We start from the raw sequence: 20,043 nt of genomic DNA, 5'->3' as shown, positions 1-20,043 counted from the left end.
CCATGTGTTTCAATGTTTTCTGTAGTTTCTTTTGTTGGTGGCTCCTAATTCTCTCTCTCTCTCTCTCTCTCTCTCTCTCTCTCTCTCTCTCTCTCTCTGTATATGTATATATATATATATTTTTTTCTGTGCCAATATTGGGGCTTAAATTCAGAACCTGAGCAGTGTTCCTTAGCTTTTTTCACTCAAAGCTGGTTTTACACCACTTGAATCACACCTCCATATCTGGCTTTTTGGTGGTTAATAGTCACAAAGACTTTTCTGCTTGAGCTGGCTTCTAACCTTGACCCTCAGATCTCAGCCTTCTGAGTAGTTAGGATTACAGGTGTGAGCCACTGGCACCTGAACAGAATTTTATTCTGTGTGGCCTGCTAGAATACCAAGAATTATTTCAATTTCAATTTTCTGATATTTGTTTAAGACTTGCTTTATGCCATAAAATATGATCTGTTTTTGGGAAAATTACATGGCTGCTGAGAAGAATGTGTACTGCACAGCTTTTGGGTGAAATATTCAGTAGAGGTCTGTTAAGTCCATTTGATCTATAGTGTTAATAATTTCCAAAGTTTACTACTACTACTACTACTACTACTTCTACTGCTACTGCTACTACTACTACTACTACTACTACTACTTGTACTATTAGCCATTCCTGGGCTTGAACTTAGGGCCTGAGCACTGTCCCTGAGCTGCTTTTGCTCAAGGCTAGCACTCTACCAGTTGAGACACAGGACCACTTCTGACTTTTTCTTTTATGTGGTACCGAGGAATGTGGTACCCAGGGCTTCATGCATTCTATGCAAGCAAGCACTCTACCACTAAGCCACATTCCCATCCCTCTGCAACAAGTTTTGATCTCAGTGCATTCCATCTTTTTTCGTCTGAAGGTTTTGCTTGGAATAGAAGGCAGTAGTAACTATGTTAAAGTTAATTCTGATATTTTCATGCAGGTATCTTCAAAAGCTTAAATAGTGCAGTATTAGCATGATCTCCAAAGTATCTCTTGTCTCACTTTAACATTCTTTTTAAAAATCCAAACTAAAAGGCCATCAAAATCTTACTAACTCTTTGGAATTTAATAAGATTGGAAATGCTGGGGAAAAGACTATCAAACTGATATTGGACCTCCTTCCTTACAGAAGGATTGTAAAGGTCAAGGATAAGATACATGTTTGGTGGTTTGATATCATGTATTGTAAGTATCTCTGGGTACATAGCCATCATGAGAAAATTGTGTGTAATTCATGATGGCTAAGTACCTGTTTGATTTAATAATAGAAGCTGAATACAGTAGATGGATTGATAAATTACTCTGTGCTATTGAGTGAGAAAGCAAAAGGAAGAGCTTATTAGTTATGGGTCAGGTGTTCTCATCTAGGAAGAAAACTAAGTAGAACTTCATTATCTCCTAACTGGCATTCATTGTGGAGAAGTCTCCATAAGAGGCTAATTAAGATGCTTTTCAGAAGGCTGTGCTTTCCACCAGAAATGATTTCCTTCCATACATGGATCCTGAGTTTTAAAATGCTTGCAAACCATTTGGACTCCTTATAAAAGAAATTAGTCACGTACCTAATTTATTCTTGTGCAGTTTTTGGTGACAAAATGGTTCTCTCATTTGTATGTGTAAAACAATGCAAGGAACAAAAACAAAACTCATGATTCAACTGATTTTGTATTCTCTTTGAGAAGAAGAAAAGGCCTGTTGAGATGAAGATTATAATTTCAGCAACAAAGGAAATATTCAAGGAACAGGCAGCTCTTAAATTCAATGCTAATTTATGAAATAAATTATAAGCTTTACCTTTATGTCAGTCTTCTACTTACCTGCTTCCTCACCAAAGCAGACAGAATTGTTTAATTCTAGTTTTTTTTTCTTAGTGTGAGACAAATCCACTTTAAAATGTATTCAGTTATTTGTTTACAAGGTTAATGGTTAGTAATCCAAAATCTTCACTTCCAAAGTTAACCATAGAGGACATGTAGTTCAGTACAAGACTCCTTTCTTTCAGGGACACACTGTTTACAGCCACCCCTTCCTGCCACCTGCTGGTCTCCTCCCCATCTGCGCTGCTTTAGATATATATAGGCTTTCTTTCTTCAACTTAACTGATCTCTTTAAGACTCTGTACTGCCTTGAATGATCATCTCATTACTGTGTTCTGCTTCTTTACATGAAGCAGATTTCTCTGAAATATCTGAAATACTGCCTCCTCAGACAGGCCATTTTGGCAGGCACTCTACCATGCCTCCAGCTCTTGCTTTTCTTAACATCACTTGTCCTGGTTTGAAATGATTATCTGCCTCTGCTTAGCTGCTTGGGAACAAGAGCTAGGCCTGTGTTATTTGCCACTGTATCCTGAAGCATCTATCATAGTGACTGATCTGTTGGAGGCATGTGACAAATAGGAGAAATATAAGCATGAATGAATAACCATTGATGGTTGATCATTATCCAGTCACCATTGAATTAAAATCAATCTTGTTTTCACTTCAACCTCTAATCTTAGTTCTTAGTTCTTTCCCCTGAAATTAGTCATGCCAGTTTTCTCTCACTGAAGCCAAACATAGTTTTCTCATGAGCTTTCGTACCCCTGTGTTTTTAGGAGAGTGGTGGTCACTGTCCAGGTTTCTGTCCCTGGGACATGGTACATTATTTGGAATCTGAGCCTCTGTGACAAACAATGCATTTACATTTTTTGTAATATTTTAATGCTTATCTTTGATAACAATTGTTATCACTATATATGATGTGGTTTTCAGAATCATTATGAGTTCTTAAAAACTTAGTTTAGCCAGGTGTTGGTGGCTTATGCCTATAATCCTGGCTACTCAGGCAGCTGAGATCTGAGGGTTGTGATTCACAGCCAGCTCTGGCAGGAAAGTCTATGAGACTCTTTTTTTAAATTTTTATTTTTTTATTGTGAAAATACTGTACAGAAGGGTTACAATTACATGGGCAAGATAATGAGTTACGAGGCTCTTATCTCCAATAAACTACCAGAAAACCAGAAGTTGCATTGTGGCTTAAAGTGGTAGAGCACTAGCTTTGAGCAAAAAGAGCTCAGGGACAGCACCCAGGCCCTGAGTTCAAGCCCCACGACCAAAACCAACCAACAAACAAGCTTGTCTTTTTTTTTTTTTTTGGGTCCGGTCGTGGGGTCTGAACTCTGGGCCTGGGCGCTGTCCCTCAGCTCTTCAGCTCAAGGCTAGTGCTCTACCACTTGAGCCACAGCGCCACTTACAGCTTTTTTCTTTTTGCTTATGTGGTGCTGAGGAATTGAACCCAGGGCCTCAGGCATGCAAGGCAAGCGCTCTACCACTGAGCCACCTTCCCAGCCCAAACAAGCTTGTTTTATTGAGGTATAAAACATATAAATACATGAAACATGTATATACATACTATCTTAGTTTTGATGACTTTAATGTTGATTTCCAAGATCCAGTGCTTTTTTTATCTCTTTATTATGAATTTCTACTCTATTCTACATTGTCATGAATTTCTACTTTATTTCTGTTTCATGAATTTCTACTCTAAGTATTTTCTTATATTTTTCATTGATTTCTTTTTTTAAAACTGCTGAGATTGTCTAGTTGATTTATTTTCATTTTATATTTTCTGATACATATAAGATTCTCAATTCTCTATTGCTTCAGTTCTTCCCATAAATTTGTATTTTTCTTACTTTAAGTGTCTTATCATTTCTTCTTTGCCTCAGTAATGGATTGTTTGGTGAATGTATTAATTTCAAACATAAGCATAACCTAATAGTTTCTTTTGTGAATGATTGCTTATGTCTTTTCATGTGGAGAGAGAATGTGCTCTGATTTTAATCCTTGTAATGTTTTTGAGTTGAATTATGGCCTAGCATGTGATCACTCTTTAGATCTGTTAGTACTTGGAGATAGAAAAAGGTATTCTTACAGTTCTTTGCTTTAGTTTATATATTCAATTGGTCATGTTCTAAAAATGTGTTCAAAATCTTCTGAATGCTGATACTTTTCTGTTGCATTCTTCTTGTGTTACTCTGTCTAACATTCTAGCTAGCTTATTTTTCATATTTTGTCTATAAGCCTTTGGACTATTCACTTCTGTAAAATGCTTAACCTTGTTTGTTATTAGTTTAATTTTGTAATTGTTTTATACACGATTGCTGACCTTTCTACAAACACAAGTCTTTTTCTGCATAATATCCTTTTTGCATTATTTCTATTGACTCCTGTTCATGGGATCTCACCTGGTATATATGGCCATCTTTGTATATGTATACTGTACCCTATGAATGAAAAAATCTGTAACAGTATCATGAGATAAAAATTAGTATTGTCTTTACATTAAAAAATTGCTTCTTTTTTTCCCCCCCATGCTTCACCAGACAACTGGTCTGAATGCGGTACCACCTTAATTCAAGATACATAGAGTTTTTATCTGGGTCACTTAGTTGACATAAAGCCACAATTCAGGTCTATCCAAAGGCTGATTTATTGCTAGCTTCCCTTATCCTGGGAGTATAGCTCTTTGAGGTTTCAGTTTCAATGAGTGGTGGCTTAAACTTTCTCCTTATGAAACACCCTGGCTTTGATTTTTGTACTCCTGGATCTGTAAAGGGTTTCAAGAGCAACCTGTTTTTCTTTTATTTATTTATTTTTGAATCTTCAGATACCTAAAGGGATGAAATAGTTTAGACGTGGTTTGGATTACCTCTGTGGGTTCTATTCATTCCCCTTTATTTTAGCTAAGGTAATGCTTCACAATCTTGTTAAATGTTTGGATCTTTCATGCTATTTAAAAAAAAAAGCATTTCCTTCAGCCATTTGTACTTATCCTCAAAGGGACATGTCATCCAAGTTATGTAATTTGTCATTACCAGAAGCTAAAGTATTTCAGTTTTTTTTTTTTAGTATTTCAGTTTTTATAACATTTTTTCTTTTAAAGATTAATCAGTGTTATTCATATAAAATTGCAGCTAAATCCAATTTGACATCATTTTTTTCTCTCTATGAATACTGGTAGTTAAAAGACTGTTTTTGACACTGATGTTATGAATTCACTCACATATTTTAAATCTCAGTCTCCATTTACATTGCTGTTTTGATTGCCCCAGAGACTAGGTGGGACCAAATGTTCTTTATCTATACTTACATAAAGAATGTTCTGGGTTCTGTGTTTTGGGTCTTACTGGGAATGGCTTTCATTTTTTCTCATTTCCTTTGAAAAAAGCTATACAGTTACTGGCAAAGAATAGAATATTTAAACCTTTTCTGGGGATTCTTCCAAACCAGCTTAGAAAATGAAAGGACAGTTAATTCTCAGAAGCACTCTGAGCGGATATACCTGGAATATGACAGGTGGATCTTTATATGGCTAACTTGTCATTACAAGTAATCACCTTTTTAGGAAGTTGATTATTCCATGTTTGAATAATCATTCTCTTTCTTCTTTATAATGTGGATCAGTATCTGATAAAAGTTATATTTTTTTCTCTCAGTAAGTATAAAGTTTCATAAGGGCAAGGGCTTTACATACTTTGTTTACCACTTGTCTTGTATGTCTTATTTACCCATGAGAGGCAATCAGGGATTGATTTGTTGAATGATCAAATAGAATAGGCATTTTTTTTCTTCTCAAATTATGACATTTTTCTCTGATTGGCACAGTAATTCTTAAAAAATTATGGTTACATTAAAGTAAAGTTAAGCTTTCTGAAATAAGTATATGGAAAGGTCTGTGTGGTTACAATAAGGGCAGCTTAGGAAGAGACTGGTAGGAATATCAGAGGAGGAAAGTCAAGCCCTCAGGCTTAGGAGGATCCTTGGCTTTTACTCTTAGTGGTATGGAAAGCCATACCATTAGAGGGTTTGGATGGGAAGTAAATTATCATACAATTATCCTGAATCCAGTCAGCACTATGAAGCTATAAGGATATTACAGTGTGGCCTATTCTAGGCTCCCACAACTGGCTGATTTGTAAACCTTGGTGCCCAAATCACCATGTCTTAATTTCTGTAGCTTTATTATAACCCTACATATATTCAAGGGGCATCCTGCCAGATCCTATTCTAAACACTATGCCTCCATTCTTTTCTTACTCTTTTCTCCTTATAGAAAGAGAAAATGGTGCTTATACTTTCTGCTCTTCTGTATATATTTTAAAATCAACTGGTTGTAATTCCTCAGAAAACTAATTGGGGGTTTTGATTATTATTGCACTGATTGTATGAGTCAACATGGAAAGAAGTTTTTATATCACGGAATTTATAGTACTGAAGTATTTAATTTTTATTTAATTTTCTTATTTTAAAGGTGACCTACAGAGGGTTACAGATATAATAAATAAGGAAATGAATGCAATTCTTGTGGAAAATTGTTACCCTTCCCTTTTTTTCTCCTGCTATCCCCCCCCCCATCCCCATCCTCTGCCCTCCAAGTTGTAAAGTTTATTTCCAACATAGTATCTTGTTAGTATCACAGTTGCATTGGTTCACCCTTTGTCCTTTGTCTGACCATTTCTGTGATTCAGTACCGAATTATTTTAGACTTAAAGTTTGGATAGTTTGGTTTATTTAGATGGGTTTTAATGGCCTTTGAATAAATTTTTGCATATTTAACTAGAGATTTTGAATAATCTTGTCATTTTAAATCCTAATTGTACTTTGTTTTTATTGGAAATGTAATTTACAATAGAACAGAAATTATATTTCTTACTGATATTTACAAATGTAATTGATATTCATACATTAAGCATATATTCAACTACCTTGCTAAATAAAACATAGTTACAATGCATAAATTCCTTTGAATTTTCTATGTATATAGTCATATCTGCAAATTTTGCTTTATATCCATTTTTCCAATCCTCTACATTGTTTACTGGGATGGATTAGAACTTACCACGATGCTTAGTAATAATGTTAATAAGTATTAATAGTAGAACTCCTTATTGTGTACTTAATTTTTGAAGGGACTGTGATATTTCACTTTTTTGTGTGTGCTGGTAATGAAGCTTGGGGCTGGTGTACTTTCCCTGAGATGTTTTGCTCAAGGTTAGCATGCTACCACTTGAGCCACAGTTCCTTTTTAAGCTTTTTGGTGGCTAACTGAAGATAAGAATCTAACAAAATTTTCTGCTGAGGCTGGCTTCAAACTTTGATCCTCATACTTCAGAGCCTCCTGAATAGCTAGGATTACTAGGTGTGGGTCACCAGTGCCCAGCTGATACTTCCTTTTTAAGAATATTTGTTGTAGGTTTTTATGTCATATCTTTATCAGAACATGTGAGATCTAGTTATGGACATATTATTCTTTAGAAAGCTTGTCCCAGTTTACATTCTCACTGGTATCCTTGTATAAAAGGACACCTTGTCAATCTATCGGTACTTGATGAGGTGTTCTTTTTTTTAAAAGTTTCAAATTTGATAATGAGGAAATTTTTCTTTGTTTAAACTTACTATTTCCTTTAAAATCAATATTTTGTTACTCTGCTACTCTTTGTAAAAGCAGGATAGATATTTTTTCTGAAATAAAAGAACTTCTTTTGAAAGCATTTCAGATATCAAGAAAAAATTTGAAAGTAGTACAAAGAACTTATTTCTTATTGTCTTGACCCAGGTTTTCTAAATGTTCACATTTTACTGTATGTTTTATTATCTCTATTTTTGTCTTTTGCATATACATAATTATATTTTTCTGAATATTTCATGTTGTAAACTTGTGTCCATTATCTCTTAAAACTTGGATGTTATTTTTCAAAAAAGAACGTTGTTTTCTATAACCACAATATTAGCAAAATCAGTACTATAACCTATAGAAATTTCTATTTAATTTATTGTCTTTTACAATTTCAAAAATTCCCTATTTTAATCCACCAAATGCTGTTTGAAAAAAATTGGGGCAAGTGGGAGGATAAGAAAGGGAGTATAGTTGGGGTGAATTTGTTTAAAGTATATTGTGTGCATATGTGGAAATATTAAAATGAAATCCTGCACTATTACAAATGTATGTTAACTCAAAAATGAAATGAAGCCGGGCGCTGGTGGCTCATGCCTGTAATCCTAACTACTCAGGAGGCTTATATCTGAGGATTATAGTTCAAAGCCAGCTAGGGCAGGAAAAGTCTGTAAGACTTATCTCCAGTAAACCACCAGAAAACTGGAAGTGGAGCTGTGGCCCAAGTGGTAGAGCACTAATCTTGGTGCTGAAGAGCTGAGGGACAGCACCCGGGCCCAGAGTTCAAGTCCCATGACCAACCAAAATAGAATCTAGTCTAGAATCATATATTTATAAGTACAGGGCAGCTATTTAGTAAAATGTCTCTCAGCGTGGGTGTATCTGCTGCTTCTTGGAGTTAAATTCAGATATAACATTGCTGGCATAAATGCATAGAAGTACTGATATGCAATGCATCTGATCAGGAGGCATATAATACTGGTTTGTTACATTATTGATGCTGTTAATAACTTTGATCACTCAATTAAAGTTGTATTTGGCAGAGTTCTTCATGAAGAAATTACTGCTTCTCTTTTTAATTTAAAATAGGTATTTTATAGGGAAATACTTTGAGACTAAGTATCTTGTTTTCCATCAAACTTTGAACTATTAGTTTTATCTTGTTTTCCATCAAACTTTGAACTGTTAGTTTTAGCACACATTGATGATACTTGCCCAAAATAATTATTACCAGAATGATTGCCAAATGGTACTTTCCTTAATCCATTATTACATTAGACTATAAAAACATTACCCTGCCCCCGTTTATTTGTCAGTAAGGTTTATTTTTCATTTTAAACCTTATTCTACAGATTATAAATATTATTTTGCTGCTCAAATATTACCTACTTCTCTAATGGGAGTCACCTAAAGCTGACTCCTGCAACCATTTCACAAGACTCATTCTTTGAAGGTTTCTTTATTTTGGTATCACCAAAATAGATCCCAGAGTCATGTTATATTATAGCCTTTGAACCAGTTATTTCTCTAGAATTCTAGGTGCTTTCATTGGGCCTGTGCTGATTGCTATTTGGGGTATCATTGCTCCTAGGTCCTCCTGGGGGACAGAGCAAGGAAGTATGCATGTGACTTATATATACATATGCATTTACTTCTGAAGATACTAAAAACAGTGCATTTTATTAACTTCACACTTTCCCCATTTTCATATTTGTAACTTACTTGTAAGAATAAGAAACTATACCAGGTGCTGGTGGCTCACACCTGTAATCGTAGTTACTCAGGAGACTGAGATCGGGGGGTTGCAATTCAAAGCCAGCCATATAGGAAAGTCTGTGAGACTCTCATCTCCAATTAACCACCAGAAAATCAGAAGTGGTGCTGTGGCTCAAAATGTTAGAGCACTAGCCTGGAGCAAAAAAGCTCAGGGGCAGTGCCCAGGCCCACAGTTCAAGCCCCACGACTGACAAGAAAAAAAAAGAAACTATTGTCTTATAATCCATAATTTATTTACTTTTTTTTTTTTTTTTTTGGTCGGTCGTGGAGCTTGAACTCTGGGCCTGGGTGTTGTCCCTCAGCTCTTCAGCTCAAGGCAAGCGCTCTACCACTTGAGCTACAGCGCCACTTCCGGTTTTCTGGTGGTTTATTGGAGATAGGAGTCTCACGGTCTTTCTTGCCCGGGCTGGCTTTGAACCGCGATCCTCAGATCTCAGCCTCCTGAGTAGCTAGGATTACAGGCGTGAGCCACCAGCGCCCAGCTTTATTTACTTATTTGTTCAATTCTAGAATACAGATAAACTACTTGGGAGGTAGAGATAGGAAAATTGTGGTTTGAGGCCAGCCCAGGCAAAAAAAAGTTAGTGAGACTCTATCTTACAGTAAGCCAGGCATGTTAGTTCATACCTGTAATTGCAGCTAAATGAGAGGAATAGGTAAGAGGATTATATTCCAAGGCCAACACAAGTGAAAGCAAGAGACCCTAATGTGAAAATAACTAAAGCAAAAAAACCTGGGGATATGGTTCAAGGAATAGAATGTCTAGCAAGCACAATGTCCCGAGTGAAAAAATCAATACCCACAAAAAATGTTTCATCACTTACAGTGATATGGAAATATCTATGTGTTTGAGTACAGTATTTGATTTTATGTTTTCAGTTTGAGGAAAATAGACAAAGTACTGTTTCCAAAAATTGCCAGGGACTAATTCTTCGTCCGTGGTCTATTTTATTGTGGTTATTCATTCCAATTACGATGAGGTTCATTGTATTTTAGATTCTTCCCTCTTTTTCTTTCTGTTCTCTTTTTAGCATATGAAACATGGATTTAAAAAACAGTATGAAAAGTAGGATAGATGATCAGAGTAAAATAGTAAAAATCTAATGGACTTTTGTTGTGTTTGTTTTTTCAGGGACTCATTCATGCTTCACTATTAGAAGAAATAATGTAAAAGTGCCAATCAACTACTGAGAATTTCTTTCTTCAGACATTTTTGCTTCTACATACTTAGCTGTTTGAAGTTTTTTTCTTTGAGGCCATGTTCTGTGGCTTACATCAAAAGAGCAGTTTGTCTTCATGAAGATTCCTAACATTGGTAATGTGATGAATAAATTTGAGATCCTTGGGGTTGTAGGTGAAGGTAAGTTAGAATTCTAATATCCTTGGAATTTTTGAGTAATGTGCAATTATACCTATCACTAAAAAATTTACTTATTTAGTTTTCGTTAATTCAACTTATATCAATTTAGATGTGTATCTGAAAGTACAGTATTAAAAATAAAAGTATACTATTTGGGTATTAACACCTCACTTGAAAATTAATAACATTTTAAGATTCTTTGAGGTTTCATAAATCAAGAATTTTTAAGACTCTTCATTTCTTTCTTTTCATTAGTAATCATGGTTTCATTAGTCCATATTTTCTGTTAAATTTTCTATCTACTAAACTTGTTTTGAATAACTTAAAATTTGTTTAAAATATTTTCATTTACTTAGTATATGAAAATAAATGGGTAAATAACTTCTGTTTCCTTTGAGAATGACAAAACAGTTTGTACATTTTCAGGTGATCAGTTTGGTTATATTTTAACATTGACCATGAGTTTTCTTTCTTAGTAGTACATACATAAATTTCCATACCTTATCAAATCAATATCATTGGTTGATTTGATAAGGTATGGAAATTTATTTTTCCTGAATTGGCTCTTAGAAAAATTACCATTTGTTTCTGATTGTTCTTGCTTAGTAATTTCCTTTTGATTTACAGATGACTTTTTGGAAACCTTGGTAAATGATTTTGGTAACAGGAAATGAGTGATTACAATTAAATTTCTTACCATTTATATCTTTTTCTTTTTGGTCAGTAGTGGGGCTTGTACTCAGCACCTGGGCACTGTCATGAGCTCTTTCGCTCAAGACAAGCACTCTACTACTTGAGTCACAGTGCCACTTCCAGTTTTCTGGTGGAACATTAATATCTTTAAAGCAAATGCTACAAAGATTTTATATTTTTCAAAATTTGAATTTAAAAAGCTGTAAAAATTTGCATGACCAATAAAGCACTTCAGGATTTTAATAATAACTTAGCAAATCTTTTAAAAATAGAAATAATTAGAGTCTACTCATTAGATACTTGTTTTAAGGTCTGAAATTGGAATCATATAAAAACTATAAAATAATATAAAAATAATTGGTCATTCCTTCACCAGTCAACTTTTTCTATTTCTTTGATGTTAAATATGCAAATAAAATTCATTTCCTGTCTTTTATTTACTGTCTGTTTTATAACAGTTGACTTTATATACACAACACACAAACATGTATATTTATTTTTTTGGTACTAGAATTTGAACACTGGACTGTATACTCACTGAGCAGGTGCTCTACCTCTTTAGTCACATCTCCAGCTCTCCCTTTTAAAATTTTAGTTTTCACAGGTATTGCAAGGATAGACTTAGATAATAAAGCTTTTAGGACTGGAGAAGGATAGTGTATAGAACATAACAAATTGGATTATTCTAAATTCTGAGTAAAATTTTCAGGATAATCTTATTTTTCTTAGTATGCCCAATGGTGATGATCTTTTCAGATGTTGGCTTAGATGAACTGAAATTACCAGACTTATATAAATTATAATGTTACTTTAAGCAATAACTAGAACTATCTTTGCTATATTTTTTCTTTCCAAGCTCCTTAAGATTTTTTTTTGGTTGGTTGTGGGGATTGAACTCAGGACTTTCAAGGCTACCGTTCTACCTCTTTGAGCCACAGCACCACTTGAGGTTTTCTGGTGGTTATTTGGTGATAAGAGTCTCATGGACTTTCCTGCCAGGACTGTCTTTGAACCGTGACCCTCAGATCTCAGCCTCCTGAGTAGCTAAGATTACAGGCTTGAGCCACTGGGGCCCAGCTAAGATTTTTTGGTTAAGAAATACATTTATATGAAGTATATATCTGTCTGCTGGGTGCTGGTGGCTCATGCGATAGTCCTCGCTACTCAGGAGGCTGAGATCTGAAGCCAGCCCTGGCAGAAAAGTCCCCATGAGACTTTTCAATCAACCACTCAAAAACCGGAAGTGGTGCCATGGCTCAAAGTGGTATAGCACTAGCCTTGAGCAAGAGCTAAGGGACAGTGTCCAGGCTATAAATACAAGCCCCATGATAGACAAAATAAAAGATCTGTCCGCAAACTCTACTCCTGTTGCATAGGCATTGCATTTTCACATTACAGAGAAAACTAACACGGGCAATTGTGTAGCAATTAGATGATGATTGCCTAGTGATTGTGGAATTAATTTGGATGGTTCTTATTGCTGGTTTCACTCTTAACTATGATAATAAGATTCATCCATGTTCATCAAAGTGAGGGAGATTTTAGGTCCCCTAGACTCTGTTGAAGACACATTTCCCGATCTTGTCCCTCTGAAATCACCATCTCATAGTTGGATGCAGGTGTTGCCTGTCTATTAAATGAAAATGTTCTTGATGTTCTTCAAGGCTTTGTTATCGGATGTTAATGTTATGTTTTGATTCCTTAAAATCAATTCTTCCTATTATATCTTTAACTGCAATTTTGTTGTCAAGGGACTATCTCTCTGTTCTGCCTTTAAAAAAGTCAGTTTGTTGCCAACACAGTAAAATAAGTAACTCAAAAGATATGAATGGATCTTGTCAAGGTACAGCCATAAAAAAAGGAGGTGTGTTCTTAGCCTGTGCCTCTAAACTCAATCTTCATGAAAAAAAGAAACAGCTTATCCTAGTCACTAATTGGATTGTTTTAGACCAGTACATATATGTATTGGGAATGCTTGGTGGAATGGAACTCAGGGCCTTATACATGCTAGGCAAGAGTTCTACCCACTGATCTATACTCCTAACCCAAACCTGCACTATTTTTCTAGTTAGGAAAGATTCCAGTGTACTAGATGAGTATTAAATGGAGTCCTAGGACAGATAGTATATTTGGGTTCTCTCTGTGCTTGAGCTTACTCTTGGGAAGTTACTACCTTTTAAGTTTGAAGTTCCCTAGAACCCTTTTGAGTTTTTATTTACTCACAAAATCTTACAATCTTAAGCATAAATTTTAAAATGCCTTGTAAAATTTCCTTTAAAAAGAGAGACATTTAAAGCAATGTTGGGAGAAATGACTTTTTTATATTTCTAATTTATAAAAAAAGGCGATCCATGCTATATTTGTGTGTGACTCATTATTGCATTATCATCTAAGAATATTGTCATTTCAGGTATCATTATTCTAACATATACTTTCATTGTTTCAAGAACTGATTTATGTACACATTCCTGATTATTTACTTCTATTTTACTTATAGGAGCCTATGGAGTTGTACTTAAATGCAGACACAAGGCAAGTACATGATTTTTACAAGAAAATATCTGTGTATGTTTAAATTATTTTGAAACAAATGTTCTGTTTGTTTATATTGATAACTTATGAATTAGAATTGATATGTGAAACTGTGGTAGTCAATAACTGTTTTTTCAGCCAACCTACATATAAGTCAAAAGCTACCTAATTGAAAGAGAGAAAAGGTAATAGAATGGGAAGAAGGAAATAAGATAATGACTTTTTTTTGGTCAGTTGTGGGGCCTGAACTCTGGGCCTGGGCATTGTCCCTCAGCTCTTCAGCTCAAGGCTAGCACTCTACTACTTGAGCCATAGCACCACTTCCGGCTTTTTCTGCTTTTGTGGTGCTGAGGAATCAAACCCAGGGCCTCATGCAGGCAAGGCAAGCACTCTCCCACTGAGCCACCTCCCCAGCCCTGATAATGACATTTATTTTATGGTCTAGTTCTTAGGAACGAGGAAAAGTTTTGTTCAGTATTTTTATGTAGACTCAGTAACTTGAGTGGGTTTGACTCTGTATTTTGAAAGGGTAGTTATAGAGGTGTTTGATTAGTAACGTACTTAGGATAATAGTGTATAGTTAGGATTATTGGCTATAGCTGCTCATTCTTGAACAGCCTAAAATGAATTTTATTATAGATTATCTGACTACAAATATAATCACAAATTATTCAGGAAAGTTATTTGAAGTTTCTATAGCTGTTGCTCAGTTTAGAGCATGTTTTACACACAGACTAACTTTGAAGATGGTATGTATTTAAACTGCATTAGTTTCAAACAGGTTAACTATTTTTCTATTGTAATATACCAAGTCTGACTATTACTATTTGACCTCATTTTATTTTGTATATAATTTGTTAAGTCCAAGGTTTTAAGATTTTTTTGTTGTTATACTGAGAGTTCATGTTTAAGTGGAAGTTAGCAATTTAATTTAAAACATTTAAACTCTTAAATATATCATCTGCCAATAATATATATATGACATAATTTTCATGTTTGCTTTTTCTTATAAATGCTATCTACCTTTGGATTTAAGAATTCATGACAGTTAATATGTTTTCCTGTCTTAGATCACAAATATACTTCCATGTAGTGACTTCACTTTCTTCTTGGTGGTACTGAGGTTTGAATGCAGGGTCTTGTGTTTGTTAGGCAGCACTCTGTGCACTGGTTATTTTTTGCACGGGTTATTTTGAGATAGAATCTTGCTTTTTACCTGGGTGTACATCTGGACAACAATCTTTCTATTTTATTTTTCCTGCCATAAGTAGGAATAGCAGGTATGTGCCACTGTGCCCAGCTTCTGGCATCAAGATGAAATCATGTTCACTTTTTTGCCCAAGCTGATTTGGAACCAAAATTCTCTTGATCTTATCCTCTTGTGTAGTTTGTATGACAGGTATCCATCACTGCACTCCACTATTGGTTTTGAAGGGGGTCTCGCAAACTTTTTGCCTGGGTGGTCTCAAACTGTGATAGTGCTAATCTTAGCTTCTCTACTAGATATACAGTGACTCAAATTGAATGAATTATTTTTATATTAATTAGTTATCTGAATATCTCTGTCAGTAAACCCTCAAAAGTTGTTTGAATACTATTTGTTCTTGATTAAAGATGATTAAGAATTTTAAATAATGAATATAGTCAAAATGGCTTTTAGTACTACCTTGCATATATCATTGAAAACTTGTACTATATATATCTTTTTTTGGGGGGGGGGTCTGGTCATGGGGCCTGACCTCTGGGCCTGGGTGCTGTCCCTCAGCTCTTCAGCTCAAGGCTAGCGCTCTACCCCTTGAGCCACAGCGCTACTTCCGGCTTTTTTCTTTTTGCTTATGTGGTGCTGAGGAATCGAACCCAGGGCCTCATGCATGCAAGGCAAGCGCTCTACCACTGAGCCACCTTCCCAGCCCCATACTATATTTGAAGTTTAACAAATGGAAAGCTTTCTGATTAAATGTTCCTCTTTTAGTGTATTTTTGTGAATAATAATTTCTGAAGCTTAAAAAATAGAATTAATTTATCAGTATTAAGGACAAATAGTTTCTAAGTTAAATTTGACTTTTATTTACATAATACCTCCTTTTATACTTTATCTCTTTTTTTTTTCCGTTGGTCGTGGTACTTGAACTCTGGGCTTGGGCACTGTCCCTGAGCTCTGCACCTCAAGGCTAGCGTTCTACCACTTGAGCCACAGCGCCACTTCCGGCTTTTTTTTTCCTGCTTATGTGGTGCTGAGGAATGGAACCCAGGGCCTGATGCATGCAAGGCAAGCGCTGTACCACTGAGCCACCTTCCCAGCCCTACTTTATCTCTTTTTGTACAGCATTACAGATGGAAACATTTTAATATTGACTTTTCTAAACAGATTTTTGCGATATATACATATCTTAATACATACATGCACATGTATGTAATATATGCTATATGTAATGCAAATATTTTTTCTCCCACTGTCATTTCTTGACCTGTGAAACTTTTCTCTCTATTTTGACCTCAAGTTCTCTTACCTTCTTTGTAAAAATAAAGTTTATCCATTGAATATATTGTTTTTATCTTCCCATTTACTTGTTTGTGAAGATGTAGTTGCTTTATTATTCTCTGTGGTTCTCATAATGCACCCTGTTAGTGCCTGCAAAATGGACTTGAAGGAAAGTTGAAGATGGCTGTCTGTATTTTTGGGAAACAAACTCTGATTTCTAATATTTGTATGTAGGGTGCTTTGACTTACAAGGATGAATAAACCATGGCTTTCTTGCCCTTATTTGGCTCAAAGTCCCTCTGAAGAGATAGAAGAATAGTTACTAAAAAACAAAACAAAACAAAAAAAACGTATGAAATTGCTGCAAATGAACTTGCATTTAACAACTTTTTTCCTTCTTACTGTCTTTCACTAAATGAGAGTCTTATAGATCAACATTCTAAGTTTTGTTTCCTTTTCCTTTCATGCATCTTAAAAGATACCACATGATAGAAAATTTAAAGCACAAATGAGTGCCTAACTCAAAATAATATAAATCTCTTTTTAGAATCTGCAGCTGTTTAGTCATTAGACTGGTTATAGTATATCCTTTTCCCAGCTAAAATCAGGCCTTCAAATCTATGTCCTATTGGACAAAAATAGAAAATCTGATGTTTGTAGTAAAATTTACACTTTTGGATGAAATGAGCAAATCACGAATGGAATTCATATTATATTTAAAAATAAATGTAACCCATCCTGTTGTATTGATTATATTGAAGATAACCATGCCCTTAGTATTTTAGTGAACTACTTACAAAAATATATAAATTAGGTCTGTATGATTATTTAGTCAGAAGTCTTCTTTGGTTACTTAAGCATAGATTGGATATCTTTTTGAAAGGCAGGGGCGGGGGTATGTATGATTGAATAATTCCTTGCTTAATGAGTATATAAGTAAGTAGGAAGGGAGTCATTGTTTTAATCTGTGTACTATTGGTAAGAGTTTAGGAGTCAAATTTATAAATGGGTATGCTGTGTCTGTTTTTGAACAAAATATAATTGGGGCTATTCTGATTAAATAGTGAAATATAGCTTGTACTCTTACAAAAGCTTGCGTTTATTGTTATATGTGCATATAGACATATATTTGAAAACTGTTGGTAATGATTATTAAGCTTCTATTTGTGACTCCTTTTTTTTTTTTTGGTCTGGTCATGGGGCCTGAACTCTGGGTCCTGGGCGCTGTCCCTCAGCTCTTCAGCTCAAGGCTAGCGCTCTACCACTTGAGCCACAGTGCCACTTCTGGCTTTTTTCTTTTTGCTTATGTGGTGCTGAGGAATCGAACCCAGGGCCTCGTGCATGCAAGGCAAGCGCTCTACCACTGAGCCAACTTCCCAGCCCGATATTTGTGACTCCTTATTACTACTGAAATTTGAAAATATTCTAGTTTGGACCATTATCTTACAGATGTACTTTTCTGATTTTCTTTTTTTTTTTTTGCATGTGTATTTTGAAGTGCACATGAAAGGGATGGAATGTTTTATAGGAAAATTTTTTGAGCAAAAGCCTCAAAAGGTAATGCTTACACTGTAGGGAGAATTGAATGAGGCCAATGGGGAGATTCGGGGCTACAGATGCAATTCAGTGGCCTAGCAAGCACCACTTAAAAAAAGGAGGTAGGGATTCAATTAGAACTTGAGGAAAGAGAAGTTTGTACAGAGAGGTTGTAGGGCTCTGGGATAGGGAAGTGCCACTCACATGATTGCTATCCTGTGGCTGAGGTTGGCCTGTGAGAATTTTTGTTTTGATGTAGTCGGTGACATACTGTTAAAATTGCTAATTGTACAAAGCTATAAACTTTGGGGTACATTCTATAATGTTCAAAAATGGTATCACTAACTTAAAAATATAGACATAATAGAATAATAGGAACTTAATCCCTATAGAAATATTCACAGTGATCCAAAGATTTGAATGGGATAAAGTGGAAAAACATTGACATTGTTTATCTGAATAGAAAACTTATAAAGGGTATATATAAGACTTGTGGGAGAAATTATGAGATTAACTTTTATAATAAAGAGTAAAATGTTAAGAAAACAGAAACGATACAGATAGCACATACTGTTCACTAACCAAATAGTAGACACTCTTGTAGTTGTTTTAATTGTCCAAACAACCTTGCTCTTATACTTATTTTACAGATGACTAATGGAGGAGCTATATAACAAGGCCAATACAATGTGGCTGCTAAGTAGTGGAACCAGGCATTGTTCTGCCTCCAGAAATAGCTAACTTGAGTATGACGTGAAGCTGTGAAGTATTATGAATCTTGGAAGAAAGAGTACAGAGAAAAGTGAAGGGTGTGTTTAAATTGATGAGACTAAGAGAGCTAGGAAGCCCTTTTTAGAGTAAGGCAGAAAGATTTTTCAAAGATGGTATTAATCAGTAATATAAAAATCTATAGAAAGCTTCATGATGATGATGATGGTGATGATTGAGAGATGATGGTGATTGAGAGGGCTACTTATTAATCTCTTCAAGTGGAGTGGTCTGTTGAGTGCCTGATCATTTGAGGTTAAGAAGAGAATACAAAGAGACAATCTAGAATTTGCCATTTTTTTCTTTTGAATGTTGAGAAATTGAGATTGAGAGTACTAGGCCATTAAATATTTACTGCATTTCCTCCTAGATGAAGGCTTTCTTGATATTTATTACCAAGTTGTTACAATTTTATCTTTCACTATAAGGTTTAGTTTTAGCAAGCATTGTACAAGCACCGATAACCGTACTTGAACTTGGAGCCTCAGTACTCTCTGGCCTTTTCACTCATGGCTAGAATTCTATCTCTAGAGTCCCAGCATTTTTCTGGTTCATTGCAGATAAGAGTCTGAGCTGGCTTTGAACAATGATCCTCAGATCTCTGCCTCCTGAGATCTGAGAATTATACCTGTGAGCCTCCAGAGCCAGCTAAAAGTATATTTATTGTTATATCAGCACGTATAGCAGAGTCCAGAGTGATACAATCTTCCTAGAGGATTTGTTGACTTGGGCTGGCTCTGAACCAGGATCCTCAAATCTCAGTCTCCTCAATAGCTAGGATTATAGGTCTGAGACATTGGTACCTGGAATCCTGTTGTAGTAATGATGGGCTATAGAACCTTTTCCAAATGGTCGGAGCCTGTGGATCACAGAGCCTTGAAATGTGTCCATTTCCTTAAAGACCCTCATATTAGAATGGGCAAGAGAATCTTCTCTGACACTATAGATCTATAGTTTGCAAATGAGCTCCTGTTGATCAGCTCTGACCTGCAATGTATTTTATAAATAAACTTCTATTGGAATATAGCCATACTCATAAATGTATGTATTTTCTGTAGATTTTTTCTATAGAGTTGATGCAGTGAAAGAGCTGAATATTCGCCACTGAGACTATATGACCCACAAAGCCTAAAATATTATCTTACCTTTTACAGAGACAAGTTTTCTGATTATTGATGTTAAGCAGATTCCTAACTAGGAGGATATGATGGAAAGAGTAGAGAGGCCAATTTCTCTTGGAGTCTAAGGACTTAAAGTTAATAAGGTGTGGGGCGTACATTGAAAATTACTATTTCTTTCTCTTGCCTAATTGCTCCAGATAGAACTTCAGGTACAATGTTGAATAGAAGTGGAGAAAGTAGGTATTCTTGTTTTGCTGCCGGTGTTCAGAAGAAGGCTTTCAGTTACCATGCATAATGTTAGCTGTGGGTGTTCAAAATGCTCTTAACT

At 35.3% G+C, this 20,043-nt stretch overlaps 1 protein-coding gene across 3 annotated transcripts in view; it reads left to right on the top strand.

Annotated features, from left to right (window-relative positions):
- The window catches only part of Cdkl5 (cyclin dependent kinase like 5), a 161,869-nt gene that overhangs the window by 38,363 nt on the left and 103,463 nt on the right, over positions 1-20,043 (top strand). For all 3 annotated transcript variants that reach the window (XM_070040789.1, XM_070040787.1, XM_070040788.1), the window contains 2 exons: positions 10,356-10,583; positions 13,774-13,808. In XM_070040789.1, coding sequence (XP_069896890.1) covers positions 10,520-10,583; positions 13,774-13,808 — 99 coding nt within the window. In that variant the 5' untranslated portion in view covers positions 10,356-10,519. The remainder of the gene's footprint in view (positions 1-10,355; positions 10,584-13,773; positions 13,809-20,043) is intronic.

The sequence above is a fragment of the Dipodomys merriami genome, unplaced genomic scaffold (genome assembly GCF_024711535.1).
Source record: "Dipodomys merriami isolate MVZ:Mamm:240054 unplaced genomic scaffold, mDipMer1.0.p SCAF_3, whole genome shotgun sequence".
In the NCBI taxonomy this organism is placed as follows: Eukaryota; Metazoa; Chordata; class Mammalia; order Rodentia; family Heteromyidae; genus Dipodomys; species Dipodomys merriami.
The sequence above is the reverse complement of the archived record's forward strand: the minus strand, read 5'-3'. Positions and strand labels throughout refer to the sequence as shown.